We start from the raw sequence: 17,176 nt of genomic DNA, 5'->3' as shown, positions 1-17,176 counted from the left end.
TTCTATACTGCCTATCCTTAGAGGGTCCCAGCTGACATCCGGCTGCTAACCACGAGCCAATACAACGGCGGTATATTTGGGCAGCGATCCGTGTTTGTTTGTATGCAATTACAGTTTGTAAAGGCTGTCACATTTCCAAACAAGGAGAGTTTTTGCATTAGTTTGCTTGTGGAAACAAAAGATAATGCATTGTTTACTGTGATGGATTACCTTCCTCACCATACACCTTTCAGCACTCTTGACCTTGATTGTCATACTTGTGTGAGATCATCTGATATTAGAGGCTGGCGTAGAAAGTTTTGAACCAGCATTGGACAAACGTCTGTAGTAATGTGAAGTAAAAAAGGGATGTGAAAGCATTTAGTCATCACCGTGACCTTGACCCTTAACTGTTTGTGGAACTGCAACAACACTGGTAGAATGAACCCGTATTAGTCAGTTAGAGATATTTGTTCTCACGTAACATCCTTTGAATGGATCGGGTCCAGTCTACATCCAGGACATGGTGAAACCCTACATCCCAACCCGCACACTCCACTCTGCCAAGCTGCTTGTTCCTCCCTCTCTGAGAGCAAAACACTCAACAAGATCACTCGTTGCTGTCCTTGCTCTGAAATGGTGGCTCTCTGATGACATCAGGACCGCAGAGAGCCTTTACGTCTTCTGCTTTGAAACACACAAACAAATTGTAGCATTCAAATTGTACTTATAATGGCTCTTACCTATAACAAGTTGTAAATCGGCTTATTTGATGAAATTGCACTTTCTTGTTTCTGGTTCTTCTGAGTTTGTATCCTTAAGGTTGAAATGCACTTATTGGAAGTCGCTTTGGATTAAAGCGTCAGCTAAATGACATGTAATGTAAAAAAGATAATAATTCACAACCAGTCTGTGGTCTGTGGTAAGGAGAGTCCTAGTAGACATGTGTATGTATAATCTTCATGTTCTGGAGGTATTTTTAGGGCTGCCAACATAAACGCGTTAATCTATGCGATTCATTTTTTTAACTGGATTAATTAATTTTAACTGGAAATGTATTTTTGGGACGGAATGACAAACAACCACATGATACAACTAACAAGTACTTCTTTGTGTGGCCAAAGCGTAATTGATGTTATTCATCTGTGCAGTACAGCCGTAGTGCCACAAAAACGATTATAAACACATCAATAAGCCACTCGGTTGCAGAGGGTGTTCATTGAATGCAATAAACAAAGGCACTGCAGCTTTGAGTCCAACACACACATGCTGTGTAAATAACTGCGCTGTTTTAGGAAATGAAGACATTTTAGATATATGTCCACATTCAGAACGAGCAGTTCAAGAAAACACACCCGATGGCACGGACAGACAGACAGACAGACAGACAGAAGTATGTAATGTAAAGACTGAAATCTCACACAGAAGTATGTACATTGACAGCATGAATCATACATTCTGAAGTACACCGAGCCATTATCGTCCAACCCAGTCGCCATCGGTTAAAACATCATCACCATCATTACCCACCAATTTGAAACGTCTCATTATCAGCAGACTCACCAGGAGCATTTAACATTTTGATGTCATGAGCGATTAAAAAAAAAAAGAATAAAATGTCAGCTGCCTTGACCCTGTCTTCTCTTCTCCGAGTGGGTATTTGGTATTTTTTCCACCAACTACTGCGCAGATTGTGCTTGTGCGCTGTCAAGAAGAATGTAGCTGAACTTTCTTCCTCGAACTGCACAAATACATGTATGCTGACACCAAAGTGGAACTTTGTTATCGAAGGCACGAAAAAAAGGATACAATTTTTTTCAAAAGGTATCAAAAATAGCTTTGAAATTTCAAGTCCAAGACCGACCCGCTCAGCTAACAGTCCCACACATAGAGCACACACACTGACAGGCATCACTGCGATTTATCTCGTCTTCGGGAGAGAGAAAAAAAAAAAAAGCAGTCTTCTTGGGTCACTTGGCAATCATCTCCCCACCTACAGTCGTGCTCGGGGCAGAAATCGCTGCAAGTTGTCAGGCAAAGTGTCGGGAAATGTTTGCTCTGAGTGAACGCCGGGTCCCTGCAGGAGGAACCGGGTGCAGCTCGGCAGTCCAACTCTCTGACACATTAAACCTAAACAGACACTCGGCAGGTCTCACAGCAAGTCTCCAAATCTGTCATATCTGTCAGCGCTCAGGCATGAGTCATTAAACAAAATAACATTAACCTCCCAGGAGACTAAATTAGACTGCCCGTGCATGACCTCTCCCCGTTGTTGTTCGTGCATGATTCAGACGTACACCCAGCAGTGACGTTTTATTTTTTTCATGTTTCTTTTTGTTCTTCCGCTAGGTTGTCTCTTTGAACAGATCGCGGCTCAAAACAAGAAAAATGACATGGCACGAGAAACAAAGTGAAACCAAACAGAGTGAAAACAAAATGCCTGACGTGCCTGTGAACATCGGAGTGACACTCTCTTCAGCAAGCGACTGATCCGCACTGAAAGCACAGTGTGTGGACAGAAAGCATCGAAAGTTTCACAGTGATAGATAGAAGATAAACTACTCCACAAGAGGCCTTTGTGCAGGCCTCTCAGGAGGAAAAACCATTGCCTGATCCCATTGGATCCAACTAACACTAACACTCGGAGAGCGTAAGCCAATCATCCCTTTTGATTGACTGAGTGGTTAAGTGAGCTGTTACTCCCCAACCCCTAAAACCTAAAAGTGGAAAGCACTGAAATTGCTTGTGATATGCGCATAAAATGGCCGATGCACGACTCGCAACCCCCCCCCCCCGCCCCCCCCCCAGATTAATTTCATAATTGATACGGATATCATCGTCTTTCATCGTCCCAACTGAACATTGTTGGCTTCTAGATCGGATGAGAAAAATGTACATTACCTGGACTAATTTGGAGAACATTCTCGGTTTCCAAACTAAATTCTAGCAAATTTGTCCGTGGGCTCTTTATTTTTATGAACGCCATAAAAAACGGTATTAATCCCTGGTGTTACAACAACAAAGTTGTTATTTCCAGAAAGCAAAGGGTAATGAAGACACAAGGAGCCCCTCATTTAAATGGAAACTTCCTACAAATGGCTCATTTGAGGCCATTTGTTAATCACTGATGGAACGGAAACCAGGGGAGGGGCCTGCGATGCTCACACACGGGAGCGCTTTGTCTTAATGATGTTATCTGCCTTTTATATTTTGCAGGAGGTCCTGCAATGCGGCCGCTCGTTTGAAGTGGAGAAGCTCCGCTCTGATGAAAGGTATCAAACACTTAAGGTCAGTAGACAGAAAAAAACCCCTCCATCGTTAGTTTTGTTCCTCCCAAATTTGGCGCTTTGAAATTGGCCCAAACATGATTTGCATTTGCTATCTCTTAAGGACGTGGTACTTTGACCCCCAACCACCTCATCCAAGCCCCCCCTCCCCCCAACCCCACCCCTTATCCCTCTTGAGATGAGCCATTTTAGAAAGCATGTCTTCTGATTACGTCCTTACCTCGTTTCCTGCCAGCTGTTCACAAGTGTGTTTGGGGTTGGACCCAAGACGGCTGACAAGTGGTACCGCAGAGGGCTGCGCTCATTCAGCGACATTCTGGCAGACCGGAGCATTCATTTCAACCGGATGCAGCAAAATGGTACGTCAACATCTCAACACTTTCACTCTGACACTCCACAAATTACAAACTGAAAATTACAACTTGCGTGTGCTTCGGAGATACAGGGGGGGCCCGCGCGTGATTTTTTTATTTTTTTGGTCCCATAGGAGGTTACTTATGAGAGGCGCTGGCTTTGATGTATTTTGTCTAAAGCGAGATGTGACCATGAGGGAGTTTACAGTGAAAGGCACCATGGGGGGAAAAGCAGCAGGGGTGTTTTTTTAATAAAAATCAATGAACAGTGACTGCAGAGGGGGTCACTGGGGGATTTCCCATAAGCCCTCATCAATCAGCCAGGCACAGATAGTGAGAGGTCGCTGGCTTCCAGTGTCATTTGTTTCAAATGTTAAACGTATTTGTAAAAGGAAAATGTTGTCCCATATTTCTGTGGGTGATGAGCACTATTAAGTTTAATCACATATTGATTTTGCATGAAGGTGTTGCTACAATTTTCAGAGAGGTGTTAAATGAATATGGTCGTTTATGCATTTATTGTCGCTTTGGATAAAAGCGTCAGCTAAATGACATGTAGCGTGATGTAATGTAATGTTTAACCAACCAGGAGTCTCTGAGGCTCGATGGGAAAGAAACTGTTAAACAGATACCTTTAGGTCCAAAAGGAGCTTTTTGATGTATTTGATCATTAGCAGTCTCAGTCATGTAAATGGAACTCTGGCCCAGATGGAAGTTTCAGAATGAAGATATTTGGCCACCTCCAGCAGAGGAGTTAAGCGACATGCGTGGTGAGCAGAAAGTTCGTTATGTTGAGTCCGTGGTGCAAAGTCATGATAGAATACCTCGAGAGCCAGTTGTGAAAACACGCTTGAGGGAGGAAACAAATATGATGTATATTGAGCCCCATTATCAGCACGTCTTGGTGGGATGAAATATCTACTGGATGGATTGCTATTTTGTACAGACAATGTATCTGGACGAGGGTACTGCCTGAAACGGCAATGCAGCAGCATCCAGACCTGTAGAGAGCATTAGCCTCTATTGTTGCCGGGGACGGAAACCCCACAGAGCGTTTCACACACGTGGGTAAATGTCTCAAAGGGAAGCATCTTTTCATTTTGTCTGCTGCGGCTCAGGATGTTGCGGGATACACGCGTACTGTAGCACTGCGTGAGGCGGTAATTCACCACTTAATGTTAGACTGCTCGCAGGTTCCCCTTCAGTTACAAAGTCCATCTGATGATGTATTAGGCCGACAAACATCTCCATCAAACGCATGATAATCCATCATTGGGAACACTGCGGTACTCGCTTCGTACCGAGATGCGGCCTGTTTTAGGCAAAGAAAATGTGTTTAAACCTCTTCAATGTATTCTGTAAGAGAGATTTTGTAAGGGAGTAAACAGATAAATGGTTTTGTTAACTCATGTTGGGGTAAAGACAAAAATACCATTATGGACTTTGTTTTTAAGATTGGTCTATTACGCTCTAATGTAGAAGTGAAAATACAAAATGATATGCATAAAATCAACAAGATGCCCATCCATTTATCATCATCTTTCCTGCTCAATATGGAGCGTGGCTGTAATCCACCTGTATCTACAGCAGGCGTTCACTGCGACTCGCCCTCCATCAGCCAGCAGAAAACATCACATTTACTTTACTTTTAATTCACTCTGAGCAAATAGCTGTGATTGATGGTCGACCCTATGACTTACAACCACGTGGTCTCGTCCCCACAGGTTTTCTACATTATGGAGACATATCCAGAGTTGTCAGTAAAGCAGAGGCCCGGTCCCTGAGGAACATTATCGACGGAGCTGCCCGTGCCGTCACACCGGCTGCCAAAGTAGCGCTGACAGGTGGATTCTGCAGGTACATACGGTAACTCGTCTCCGCTCGTCTCGCTCCGTTGATTCGGAACAGCGCTTCCTGTCCGGCGTTTATTCTCATTTTCTACCGTTGATGGGCATGCAAGGGTATTAGCGTCAAGATGTCTGCTTGGATCCTGCTCCTTATTTGTGGGCTTTAGAAGCGCTTTAGTGCATCCTGCAGTGGATGTGAAGTGATTGACCAGTTGTTGTGACATGACAACACAGCACACTGTCACCAACAAACATCCCCATGGAATTGCATTTGCATTAAGATGCTATAATGCATTACATTGAAAATCTCAGAGTGCACAGTAAGTGCCCTTCGAAGCCACCTACTGAGTGCAACTATTTGCTCACAGCCGGAGACTCCTACAACCGCCGCCTCGTGCTCCTGTTTTTTCATGTTTTTTTCTTGTGGTGAGCGCGGAGCACTCTACTCTGTGGTGTTGTAAAAATCTGTCCGTAACCAGTGGCGTGTGCGATACATAATTTATAAGCAGTGAGGAATGGCGCTCGCCTCTCAACAGGGGTGACAGAGCCGCCGCAGCTTAGCTGTTGGTCTTTAATTAATAGAGCCCGCTTCAAACACAGCATTTCTCTAAACACCCAGCTTAGAGAAATCCAGCACGAAATGACTAGACTGACTAAAGTGAGACACAGTGACCTCTGCTAAACAACGTCCCCGGTGCAACGAGCAATGCTTTAGGAAAAGCTAAGATGTTCAGCTGACTGTGTCATATTACCCTTGAACAAATTAATTTAGTTTTGTGCTGAGAGCACATGTTGTAGCCTACTGTATTTTGCAGTTTTTATACAAGAAGGAGGTAAACAGTAAACTTGTTTGATACTGGCCGCTAAGAACTCATGCCGAATGAAGTCCAACTGCGACTGCGTTTAATGCTGCATTCATTAAATTGGAAATCTAAAGGTGGACCAGCGCCTGAGCGCAGTATTGTATTGTGTATTGTGACTGATTTAGTCGAAAACAATAACAACAGAAACACTAATTGACAGCACATTACTAAATTTACCACACAGGCAGATCGGCCATCTTGGATTTTGACTTTTGGTCGGGATTGTCAGACTTTTCGAGATTACTTCATAATGGTGGGTTTTAAAAAACATCCATTTTGAGTTTTGGTGTTCTGGCTGCCGAAAGCATGGTACGTTCACACCGAACGCAAAGCACATTTTTGCTACACTTTACTTGCGCGAGTAGTCGTAGTTATTTCGCTTAATTTGGGTGTGGCTTAAATCCATCTTTTTCCCTTCATCCACCATGGAAATAAATAACCACTATTTCTGCTCTTCATTTGTTGTTTGAATTACACAAACGTTGGGACCGCATGTGGTGTTGTGTTCGGGATCATGACATCAACCGTCGCCGCACACAGCTTGAATTTCACCGACTCCTCCAGCGCTTCCAGCGCTGCTTCAGGCTGACCAGCAGCCGGTTTGATGACCTGTTGTGTCGGCTCGGTGCCAGTGTCTGGCGGCTGTTTCATAAAGTGTGTTCACGCTGTGGCAGCAGGACGGCGATGATGACGAGCCGAGCATCTCAACTCTGATCAGCTTTTAGAAGAAAGGAAGGGCCTAATTAGTAGCTCATAATGTTATTGTTAAATTTGAATTTGTCCACACTCAAAATACTCTTTAGTCAGCAGACGGTAAGTGGTAGTGAATTACCAGCAGCACTGTTTGGGACACAGCCAGAAAGCCATAAACCGGCTTGAACAACCAATCACGTCGCAATATTTGTCTAAGTAAGATCTCTAGCTAACTTTATAGCCACCATTTGCTACTGGTCTTACAAGGCCAAGTAAGGGGGTGGCAATGAAACCCCTGAATGTAACGGAGATGCGTTTCACTGCTTACGAATGCTTATTTCTAAGACGATTATTGTGTGTTCTTTGTCTGGACACTTGGACCGGGGGTGTATATTTGATGATTCTTGTGGTTATAGGGCCACAACTTTATTAAGCAAAGATTATGTCCAACTGTGAAAACAATAATAAAGTATACACTGATATATAAAAGTATATAATAATAAGACAATAAATGACAGCTGGAATTATGTCTGATTATGTAAATAACAGTTTCTCAAGGGGATAATGTGATAAAATAGATGGAGAAAGTAATTAGAGCATCATGCATAGTTAACATCAAGAAGGAAAGGGAAGAACGGCACAGGATTTATGGGCCTGGAGTCTGGTGTCTGCGGAGCGTAGAGGAGCCTTTAAAGGAGTTTTTATGGCTTCAAACTCGGGAGAGGAATTTACTTCATCTCATATTTGGTGCAGGCTTGGGGAGAATTATGTGAGACCTAATTGGAATCACGTGGAGCTATAATGAAAGAAAGACGACTTGTACAATATCAGTCGGTAAGTAAGTAATTTACCTTTATCTCTCCAATAAGCAGATTCTCCAGACTTGCTTTAGATTCAGCGGGAGGCGCTATAAGGCCTATCACGCCAAAAAGCTTCTAATATACTCTCCACCATGCCAGAAGCACCACTAATAACCCACTAAATCTCAGCTGTGTGACATATTTGAAAATGTTCCCATCTAAAGTCCTCTCAAAGCTCTATTTAATTACCTATAATTTCCAGCGTGATGTAGAGGCTCTTATTAGCTTCATCTTTCCAGCCAATAGCCCTTGTCAAAAGATGGAGACACGCACACACGCCGTACAACTCTCCAAAGAGACGCACGCACATCTTTCATCTCTAAATAACGTACACAAAGAAAAAAACTCTCTTCCCAAAAGTTCCACAAAATACGAGTCGTGCTCCAGTAAACTCGAGCCATCATCCACTTCACAAGGACGTGGCGCTGACATTAGCCTCATTGAAAGGACATCTGTGGAAGGCGGGTGACACGTCTTTAAGCGGTTTTGTTGTAGGGGGGGGGATTAAAAATAGATTAGGCTTGTAAATACAGCTTCTGCCACCACCACTGTGCGTGAAAGGCCCACACGGCCCACAGCGGAGTGTCTGCATATTTTGGCGTGAAGCTGGCAAGTTGCCACAGTTCATCTTATTTAACATCAAATTGGGTGGAATTTGACTCGAAGAGACAATGGTGACGGGTTCAATGGTGTCAGCTCTCACATCCTCCAACAGGGGCAGAGTCTCGATGTATTGTTTCCCTCGAACAACAACCGAGGTAAATAACCCTTATCAGATTAGTAGAGCGCAGGAACGTTACTGTCCGCCGGGAGGGGAAGGAGCTCAGTGAGCTGTTTGATCACAAAGTTTATCCCACAAACGCCTTGCAACTTCTTCTTGTTTTAATGAAAGGCCTTCCTGCTCATTTTTTTTTATCATAGCGAGAATCTTAAGGGACAGTTAACCCCCCTAAATTTTCGCTACATTCTTTTCTTCGTGTGTCAATAAAGATTGTTCTAGTTTGAGCTGCCTAGATTTGGACACATCGACCAAGGATACTGGCAAAATATGACTCGTATAATCCCTCTCCTCACCTCAAGCTAAATCACGTCTACAGTCCTACGAGGTGAATCCTGTTTTATTTCCCTGACCGGACCCTTTTGACTACCACTCAACTCTCTGCACCGCAAATAAATGCATCCTGTGAAATTTCCAGCTGCGACAATACTTCGCACGTCTGTATTATTTATACATGTCGCTGTGTCGTCCACACAAATTTTATATAGGTATGTATATTTTATGGGCTTTGTGCTGAAGGAATGAATAATTTAGCATTTCACCTCACGCAATAAAATAGTAGAGCGGCTAAATTCTGTTACACTTCATTTAAAGGAACACTGGGGGTTGGAACTGCGCAGAGTGCACCATCAAAGCTAATATTTTCAGCCGTACCTTCCCAGCCGCATCTCCCGCTGAGCAAGAGCGGATTCCCCCATGCTAAATAAAACTGTTCTTGGGGTGCTGCATCGTGGGCAAAGAAGGAGAAAAACACCCCTCTCTGACACGAGGAATGTGTGTAGTTTTCTGCTGACTGCGGTTGAATCCTCACACGGCCGACACATACTAATTCTCCGGTGTGATCAGGAAGGAGCTGTCTAGTGCAACGCTAAGGCGTCCTCCCCTCACAGGAACCCCAAACCTGTGTTTCTCATGCCACAATATAAAATCAACTTGTTTTTAAGCTCTGATTGGGACTAAACTTAATTTATTTATTTTTTTGCTATTCACCGCACACTCTTATGCAGTGCCCTCGAGTTTTGTCGGCGCAGCAGAGGCTGCTGGGGAGCTTTCACTTAACAACTTGAACGCGCTGCACAAGCTGGAAGTGCTCTGGAATATCAGCCTTGCCAATTAAGTGTTGAGGCGTTCGGAGGAAAATTGCCCTGTCAGCGGATGGCGATCTGCGATGCAGTCTCAAATAGCTGTGTCCTAGCAGTCAACTAATTAAAGAACTGTCGACTTTTCACATAAAGGCTGACATAAATACCACTGAAACACAAGTTAGTACTCCCACGTCTTCTATTATTTTAGAAGACGAATGGAGCACACGCGGTCACAGTGCAAATGAAATGACTGACTGAAGCAGTTTGTTCTGCCTGAACCTGCAAGTCAGCCACTCATCCTGTTAATACCAAAGGGAGCACATGCACTCTGCCACTAATGCTAATCATTACCATTACTGTGCCTTGTGGAGCTCTAATGACTCTAATAATACTTTCTTACACCCTGAATTAGCCACGGTGACCTTTATAAGCTTTCCTGTTCGCCATAGTTCGCTGGTAGTGTCCCGCGGTCTCCGTGGCCGTGGCTCACCTGTTGGAGGCGACGGGAGGAGCGCCAACGCGCCGCAGCCGAGGCTTCTTTGCAGCCACATCACGATGTGAGCTCGTAACCAACTGCTTTTTTTAATTGTGATGACCGGAGGTCGACTGCAGTCTCAACTCCAGTATGGCATGAGGAAATCTGCCGAACGGGCCAGCGGAGTTGTGGGCGGGCTTTACAAATACACACTGGGCCTCCAAAACACACATATGGAAGTATTAATATGCTTTACAGGGAATGTCACGTGCGTAGGAAACGCTGAAATTCTTGTCAGCAATAGAATAGGAGAAGATATCCAGACATCAGTGCATCTGGGAGCGAGCTGCCATCGGGTGTGTCCCCGAGCTGAAGAGGCTTCAACGATGAATATGAACTCCCCTTGAGACAGATTGCGACTCATCTAATTTGACTCTCTGAATGAGATTTTTAGAACCAACTGTCGCAGGTTTGTATTTCACCAGGCCTCGTATGCTCTGCTAGTGTTGTCCTCAAAGAAGTCACAACATGAATCAAAAAGCGATCAACCCTGAGAGCATGAACCAGCTTTAATCGATCCACTGCGAGTCCTTTTAAGCCGCGCAGCTCTCCCGAAAAACAGGAGTAAAAACGATGTGTTGTCACTGATTCAGTGAGTTCATTTCAGACAAAAGCTTTGATTTGTCTTGTTTGTGTATGATTTCGTAAATATGCAGGGTTCTCTGCTGAGCTTTTCATTGTATCAGTTTCTGCATGATGATCACTTAATAATTACTTCCACTACGGGCTAGTTGTGCTGACAGAGGAGATACTTTGTAAGAGCACAGCCGGGCTCCATATGGGTCTGTTTCATCACACGGGTCCAAACAGAAGATGATGACTCTCATAAAAGTTAAAGCTCTGATGGCTGAGGCGACATAAAAAAAACCCCTCCCAAATTAAGACAAATTACTTGTTGGAATAATGTAAAAAAAGAGAGAGGCAATGCTATTAGTGTGGCCTGTGCTTTAATAGCAGTGACTACTTACCTCTTCATCAGTTAACGGCTGTGACTGAGAGATCATTTCATTATTTCCTGCACACAGCAAATGAGTAATTGTACCATGTCTTCATCTCCAGGGAGAAGGAGTTTGGTCATGATGTAGACTTCATCGTGACCACACCTGAGCTGGGGAGGGAGGAGAGTCTGCTACCCAAAATTATTGATGGACTGAAAAAGCAAGTAAGTATGCCTTTTTCTTTGTTCTTTTACAGGGATGAGTAATGAGGCGATCATCGTTTGTGAAGGAAATGAATGAAATGAAAACGATAGAATCTAATTGCAAGGCACTACAGGTTTAAATCTTAATCCCTGGATGAAGGAACTGCGGCTTGGATTTATTACACTATGAGGTATAAGTCGGCAGTTTCGTCCGCGCCACCCCTCCCTGGGAATTTATTGGTCTGGTGCGCTTTTGATCAAAGTGGGCAGAATGTGGCTTGAACCTGAAATAATGTTTGACACCCCTTCATGTTTCCCAGCAACCGATTTACACATTGCAAAAGACATTTTGAAATTGAATGGTGAAACTAGATTCAGCTGAGATTGTAGCTCACGAGCCACTCTTCAATCGACCATGACGTCATGGCGATTTACCCGCAAACTGTTCATTTGTGAAGATTATCTTCACTTCTGTTAGCACCCAATCTTATTTTTCTACAATAATCCAAAATGCAATGGATAAATGGTGTTCTCTTTTTGTTGAGGGACCAGTGCGATGCAAATTGAAAGTTTGGCTTTCAAAAACACGTCCTCTGTGTAGCACTCTATTCACTCAGTGCAATTTATTACCCAGTTACAGCAGGGTAGTAAAACAAATCCTTCGCAATGGATTGAACCTCCACAAAGAGGGCGAGATAAGAGGGCAGCGTGGCAGGGCGCCACAGTAGGAATGTGGCAAGAAAGTGCACAATATGACCAGAAATGTGATCCAATGGGTTCAAAAAGCAATTTTTCATTTTGTTACCACTTTAAAGACAGATCTCTTTGGTATGAGATGTCTCGATAATAAGGCATCGAATGGTCAGTAACTTTTCCATCATTTGGAACTGCCCTCTGAGACCCTTTCCATAGGAGTCAGAGACAAAAGCGGTCAGAGTTTCTGATTGAGTTGCGTTTAATGTAACGAGATTGGAGAAAGGTGAGTGAATCAGGAAAAAGAGAAATGGCACAATTTAGCAAGTCACTTTAAGAACTTTTAGCTAGGCTTTCAAGGACCGGCAGCCGCTCTTGAGGCCCCTTTAATGGAAAATGAGTCATTCAGTGAAGGAAGGAGGAGACAAAATGAGAGGATGGATTTGAAGGCGAGACGGACAGATGGCGTCTGATTAAAGCAGAAGGAAAGCGAGAGCAGTGAGAAAATGTCTGAGCGAAAGACATCACAGAGTGGTCAACAATTTTAAAGGCAGCTTTCCGTATGTTTACTTACATCTAATTGTTTCATTATTGAATGTACTCAAATGGTGTCAATTATTTGCTGCTAATATCGCAGTAATGTGAAATATAACGCGTTCCAGAAGTGTCCAATTAAAACTCAGTGCATGTAAACACATTTACCTAATTACGTTGAACCAAGGTCTAAATCACATTTGTGCAAATAGGAGTTTTTTTTTACTTTCATTTTTACACCCCCCACATTTAAACTCATCCAGGTTTCTGGCCTTCCAAGATGAGAAGAGAACAGCAATTTAATGATATAATCTGCAGTGTTTTGATCCCCTGTAACTCTACCCGGACTTTTCTGGTTCCTTAAGCAACAGGAGCCCAGTGCGGCTCATTGGTGTCATGACAGCTGTATGGATTCAAACAGCTGTTCAGTCCTATGGTCCACTCATGGAGTGTGAAACTCAAAAAGCCCAGAACCAGAACTTGGGATTTAGTTTAGTTATCACAGTGTCACTACGCCTCATCATTTTACTCCTTTTAGATAACCACAACAAGCAGAGGTGCAAAACCGTCTCTAAGAGTAAAGTCCCCACAGTCAATCCAGTGTTCTCCCTCAGATAAACTGGTGGCTGCAGGGAGTCAGGACAGCAGAAGAGTGTTTGACGAAGAGCGAGTCTACAGCCTACTCTTGACTCCTTCTTTTTGGTTGTTTGTCGCTATCGGATTTAAAAATAAATCCCTCCGTCCCTCCATCATCATCCACCTCCGCACCACCTTCTGTGGTCCATCACGCCGATAATTACCGCCCACCCGCGGTGAACCTCGAGTGGGTGCAGGTGAGGGTGTGTGACTGTGCGGGGGACGAGGAGGCGGGGGTGGACGCGCGCTGTTGAAAGAGGCTGTGGGATGCGACCGGAAGCAGGCTGCGCGGCGCCGGGTTGGACAGGCGGACGGGTCTGCGGGGACGAGGACGCCAGAGACAATGATTAAGTGGCGGCAGCAGAGGTGGACTCTTAAGTTGCGTGACCTTGTCATCTGCAATCATGCCCCCTGGGGGGGGGTTCTTCACTCAGGCCTAATATCACAGGCAGTCCCTTCATCCCCAAATGCCCCCCTCCCCCAGCCTGGAGGGAGTTAAAAATACATCTATCTACAAACGTCCTTGTAAAAACGGGTTCATCATTTTTCCTCCCCCCCCCCTCCTCCTGATATCATGAAAGCATAACTCGGGGGCAGAGGCAAGGTCAGCCACCAACTTTCTGTGGCAGACGGATGAGATTCAGCTTGGCCCTGGTAATTGCCACGGGGGGGGGGGGGGGGGGAAGCGTACAGCATCCTCCGTCCATCCTTCACCTGCTGTCTCTAAACACTGCTGAAGAATCGCTGCCATTATGATGCCACCCAGCTCGGCCCGCATTGTTCTGCATCTGAACAGAGTCCACGTAGCGGTGCAGTCACACTCCGATTTGAGCGAAATCCGAGCGTCAGCGGGCTCTTTTGACACACACACACACACACACAGACACACACACACACACACACACACACACACACACACAGAGAGAAGCACGGGGCCCGCTGCGCTGTAATTTCAGCAATCAGTCTCTTTCATTCCGCCGGAGCTGCCAAATCAAAGCGGAATCACGGTTCAAACGGGCCGGGGCTAACGCGCGCTAATCTCTGACTCAAGCAGGTTGTCTTTATCTCTCCCTCACTCTTTCTTTGTGAGAGAAAGATCATGCGATGAGATCGGAGCGCCTTCGCCCCCCCCCCCCCCCCCCCCCCACCCCCCCCAGTGCGTCCCGCCTGTCCTCTGTGTAGACGCAGGAGGCCGCAACATCCCATCACAACCCTTCAAGGAAAAAGTAAATAATCCAATATTTTCTTTTTTTGCACTATTTCTAAAGTCATGTTCACTTGACTCTTTAAAAAAATAATATATAAAAATGTCCCATTGCCCAGAGGCAAACGCTTCGGGGGAAAGATTACCTACCCCCTGTCCGCCAATGTAATTCACTCTGTAAACAGCTCTGGTGGGATAAACCCACCCTCAGATGCTCGCTGACACAGCCTGCTGAGTGGGAGATGATTACAGAGCAGTGTAAGGCTAAACAGCCCCCGGCGATGCTGAGCCGCGCGACTTCATGACATCCTGTTTTCATGGTGGATTTGTGTGTGCGTGGTTCAGAGAAGAAGAAAAAAAAAGCAGCAGCAGCAGCAGCAGCGCCGCTGCAGAGTGTACGTGGGGAGCGATGCGCTAACTGTCCCGCTAGCTCATTAATACCTTTTGCTCAGAAGCCATTGAAAGGATGGGAGGCCCAGAGGAACACGGCGCTGAGGAGACGTGCCCTCAGGACGGGACGTGGCCTACATCTTGTGGCCTCCTGCATTAGATGCGCAGGCGGAGCCTCTCCCACAACTTGTCTTTTTAATTCGTGATTAGTCAGTGTTTGAGTGCTTTAAGTCCGCCTTCCTGGCCTCATTATGTGAGTGGGAAGCGACTTTGGCTTCAGCGAGGCTATTACCGGACATCAAGGGAACCTTAAGAAGCCCTCTGCCGGCCCGTTATTGGAAGGTGGGTGGTTATCGGTGATTGCACAGGCGAAGCAGACGTCGAGAATTATTTTGTCCGCCAACAAACGACTACACCCCTAAAGACGATCCGAGGTGGAGGTGCGAGGGGGTAATCTGCTTCCTTTGTGCCACCTTGGATTTCTCTCTACTACCTTTTTCCCAGGGCCCTGCATTAAATACTATGTATTATACTATGTATTTAATGCATTGTGATTAACCTCAGTCAATGGCTGTCCCGACCGGGCCCGTCACACGCTGCAGCCGCTTTGTTGCTCTTTACGGAAAGCGCGTCCGATCTAGGGCCACTTAGAGGAGAGTAGCATCCCATCAGTTAGTCAGAGGGCTGGATTTGAGTCGACATTTTGTGATCTTACTCGCCTTAACGCATCTTGCACCCAGGGAGAAGGCCCAATCAGCTGGGCCGAGCCTCAAAGGAAATCCATTCAACAGTCTCTTGTCTTTCAGTCCCCTCTCTCTCTCTCTCTCTCTCTCTCTCTCTCTTCTTTTCTGTCTCTTACCACTATGTCTCACATTCCCTCTAACAGGTTGATTTCTCTATTGTGGAACTCTCTCGGATTCTCTCCATTTCATTTCTTTTCTCAGGGCTTTGTTTCTCGCCATGGAGCCTCTCTCCTTGTCTTCTCTTCAACACACTGCCCTCCTACTTGGCAGATGTTTCCATTATCGGAGAAGTGGAACCATTTAACGGGGAATGGCTGACTGGAGGTTCATCTTTATTGGATGCTCAACTATCCTCTTTTTTTTCACCATTACCGGCTCAAATCAGAACAATGACAGGTCTGGGCAGATGTTTGGATTCCCTGAACATCTCAAAGAGGTTGTTTTTATATTTCAACGTCAGCTTTATTATCATACGTTACAGCATCCACTGCACATAGTACATAACTCCATGTTGGCGGGATTCTTAGCTGATCGTTTTTTTGATACTTTGATATAATTTTGTCCCAGGATGGCTTTTGGTTTTACAGCCAATTTCCCTATCTGATATTACAAGTAAAGAGGGGATCAGAGAGGATGACCGTGTTGTGCACTAATCACAAAGTTCAATCCCCGGCTGCTCCAGTCAAACTGTCGTTGGGACCCGGGACCGTGCTGCTCACTTGAACTTCCCTGGATACACAGCAAATTTCAGAGAGTTAAATTGACTCTGTGAGATTCAATTTTAAATCTAAGCTGGTGTTTATAGTGTCCTAATCTTGTCAGTATTAATCAACACTCAATGAAGTGTTAACAATTTAACTCGGAATAAGTGTAAAATATAAATCTGCTCATTGTTGAATACAACATCATTTCGCTGATGCTTTTATCAAAAGCAACTTATGTTGCATTTTTAACACTTGGAGTTTACATTTTAGCAATCCAGGGTTAGGTGTATTGCTCAGGGACACTTTGACATGGAACATGGGTAAGCCAGAGTTCAAACCAACAACCCTGTGGTTCCTGGCACACCCTCACCAATCTATGCGCCATATTACATGGAGTTAAACCTGATACCAAGAAGTGTGACACTGTACAGTGACATTTCAATCCTTTTCAAAGAGTTAATTTAACTCTACTAAGTGTTGCAAATGAATCTGATCTTGACACTGGATGATGACTCCAGCTCTTTCGTACAATTGACTCTGTAAGAGTTGAATCTTTTTTCGAGTGTGATTTCAACTCTGCACTTCAAAACCTTTGCCCAACACCGGAAAATTAACTCTAAGGATTTTGCAATGTAGAGTGAGTTTTTTCATCAGACCATCCAGCGATCCATTACAATCCTCCACTTATTTTAAGACGGGAAATATCCAAGCAATAATCTTTACTATTTATATGTTTTCTGAAATATGTCTGAATATACACAGGACGCATTGTCTAATGACTACTTTTGGGGAATTTAGGATTTTTTTTTCAGACACAAATAGACAAACAAAACAAACTGTGTCTTCTATAT

The 17,176-nt window shown here is 44.6% G+C and overlaps 1 protein-coding gene across 1 annotated transcript in view; it reads left to right on the top strand.

Moving 5' to 3' along the window:
- The window catches only part of dntt (deoxynucleotidyltransferase, terminal), a 57,973-nt gene that overhangs the window by 17,612 nt on the left and 23,185 nt on the right, over positions 1 to 17,176 (top strand). The window contains exons 5-8 of the mRNA XM_037466291.2: positions 3,196 to 3,267; positions 3,502 to 3,625; positions 5,344 to 5,476; positions 11,340 to 11,442. Coding sequence (XP_037322188.2) covers positions 3,196 to 3,267; positions 3,502 to 3,625; positions 5,344 to 5,476; positions 11,340 to 11,442 — 432 coding nt within the window. The remainder of the gene's footprint in view (positions 1 to 3,195; positions 3,268 to 3,501; positions 3,626 to 5,343; positions 5,477 to 11,339; positions 11,443 to 17,176) is intronic.

The sequence above is a fragment of the Pungitius pungitius genome, chromosome 13 (assembly GCF_949316345.1).
Source record: "Pungitius pungitius chromosome 13, fPunPun2.1, whole genome shotgun sequence".
NCBI lineage: Eukaryota > Metazoa > Chordata > Actinopteri > Perciformes > Gasterosteidae > Pungitius > Pungitius pungitius.
Note: the sequence above shows the minus strand (reverse complement) of the source record. Positions and strands in the feature narration are given on the sequence as shown.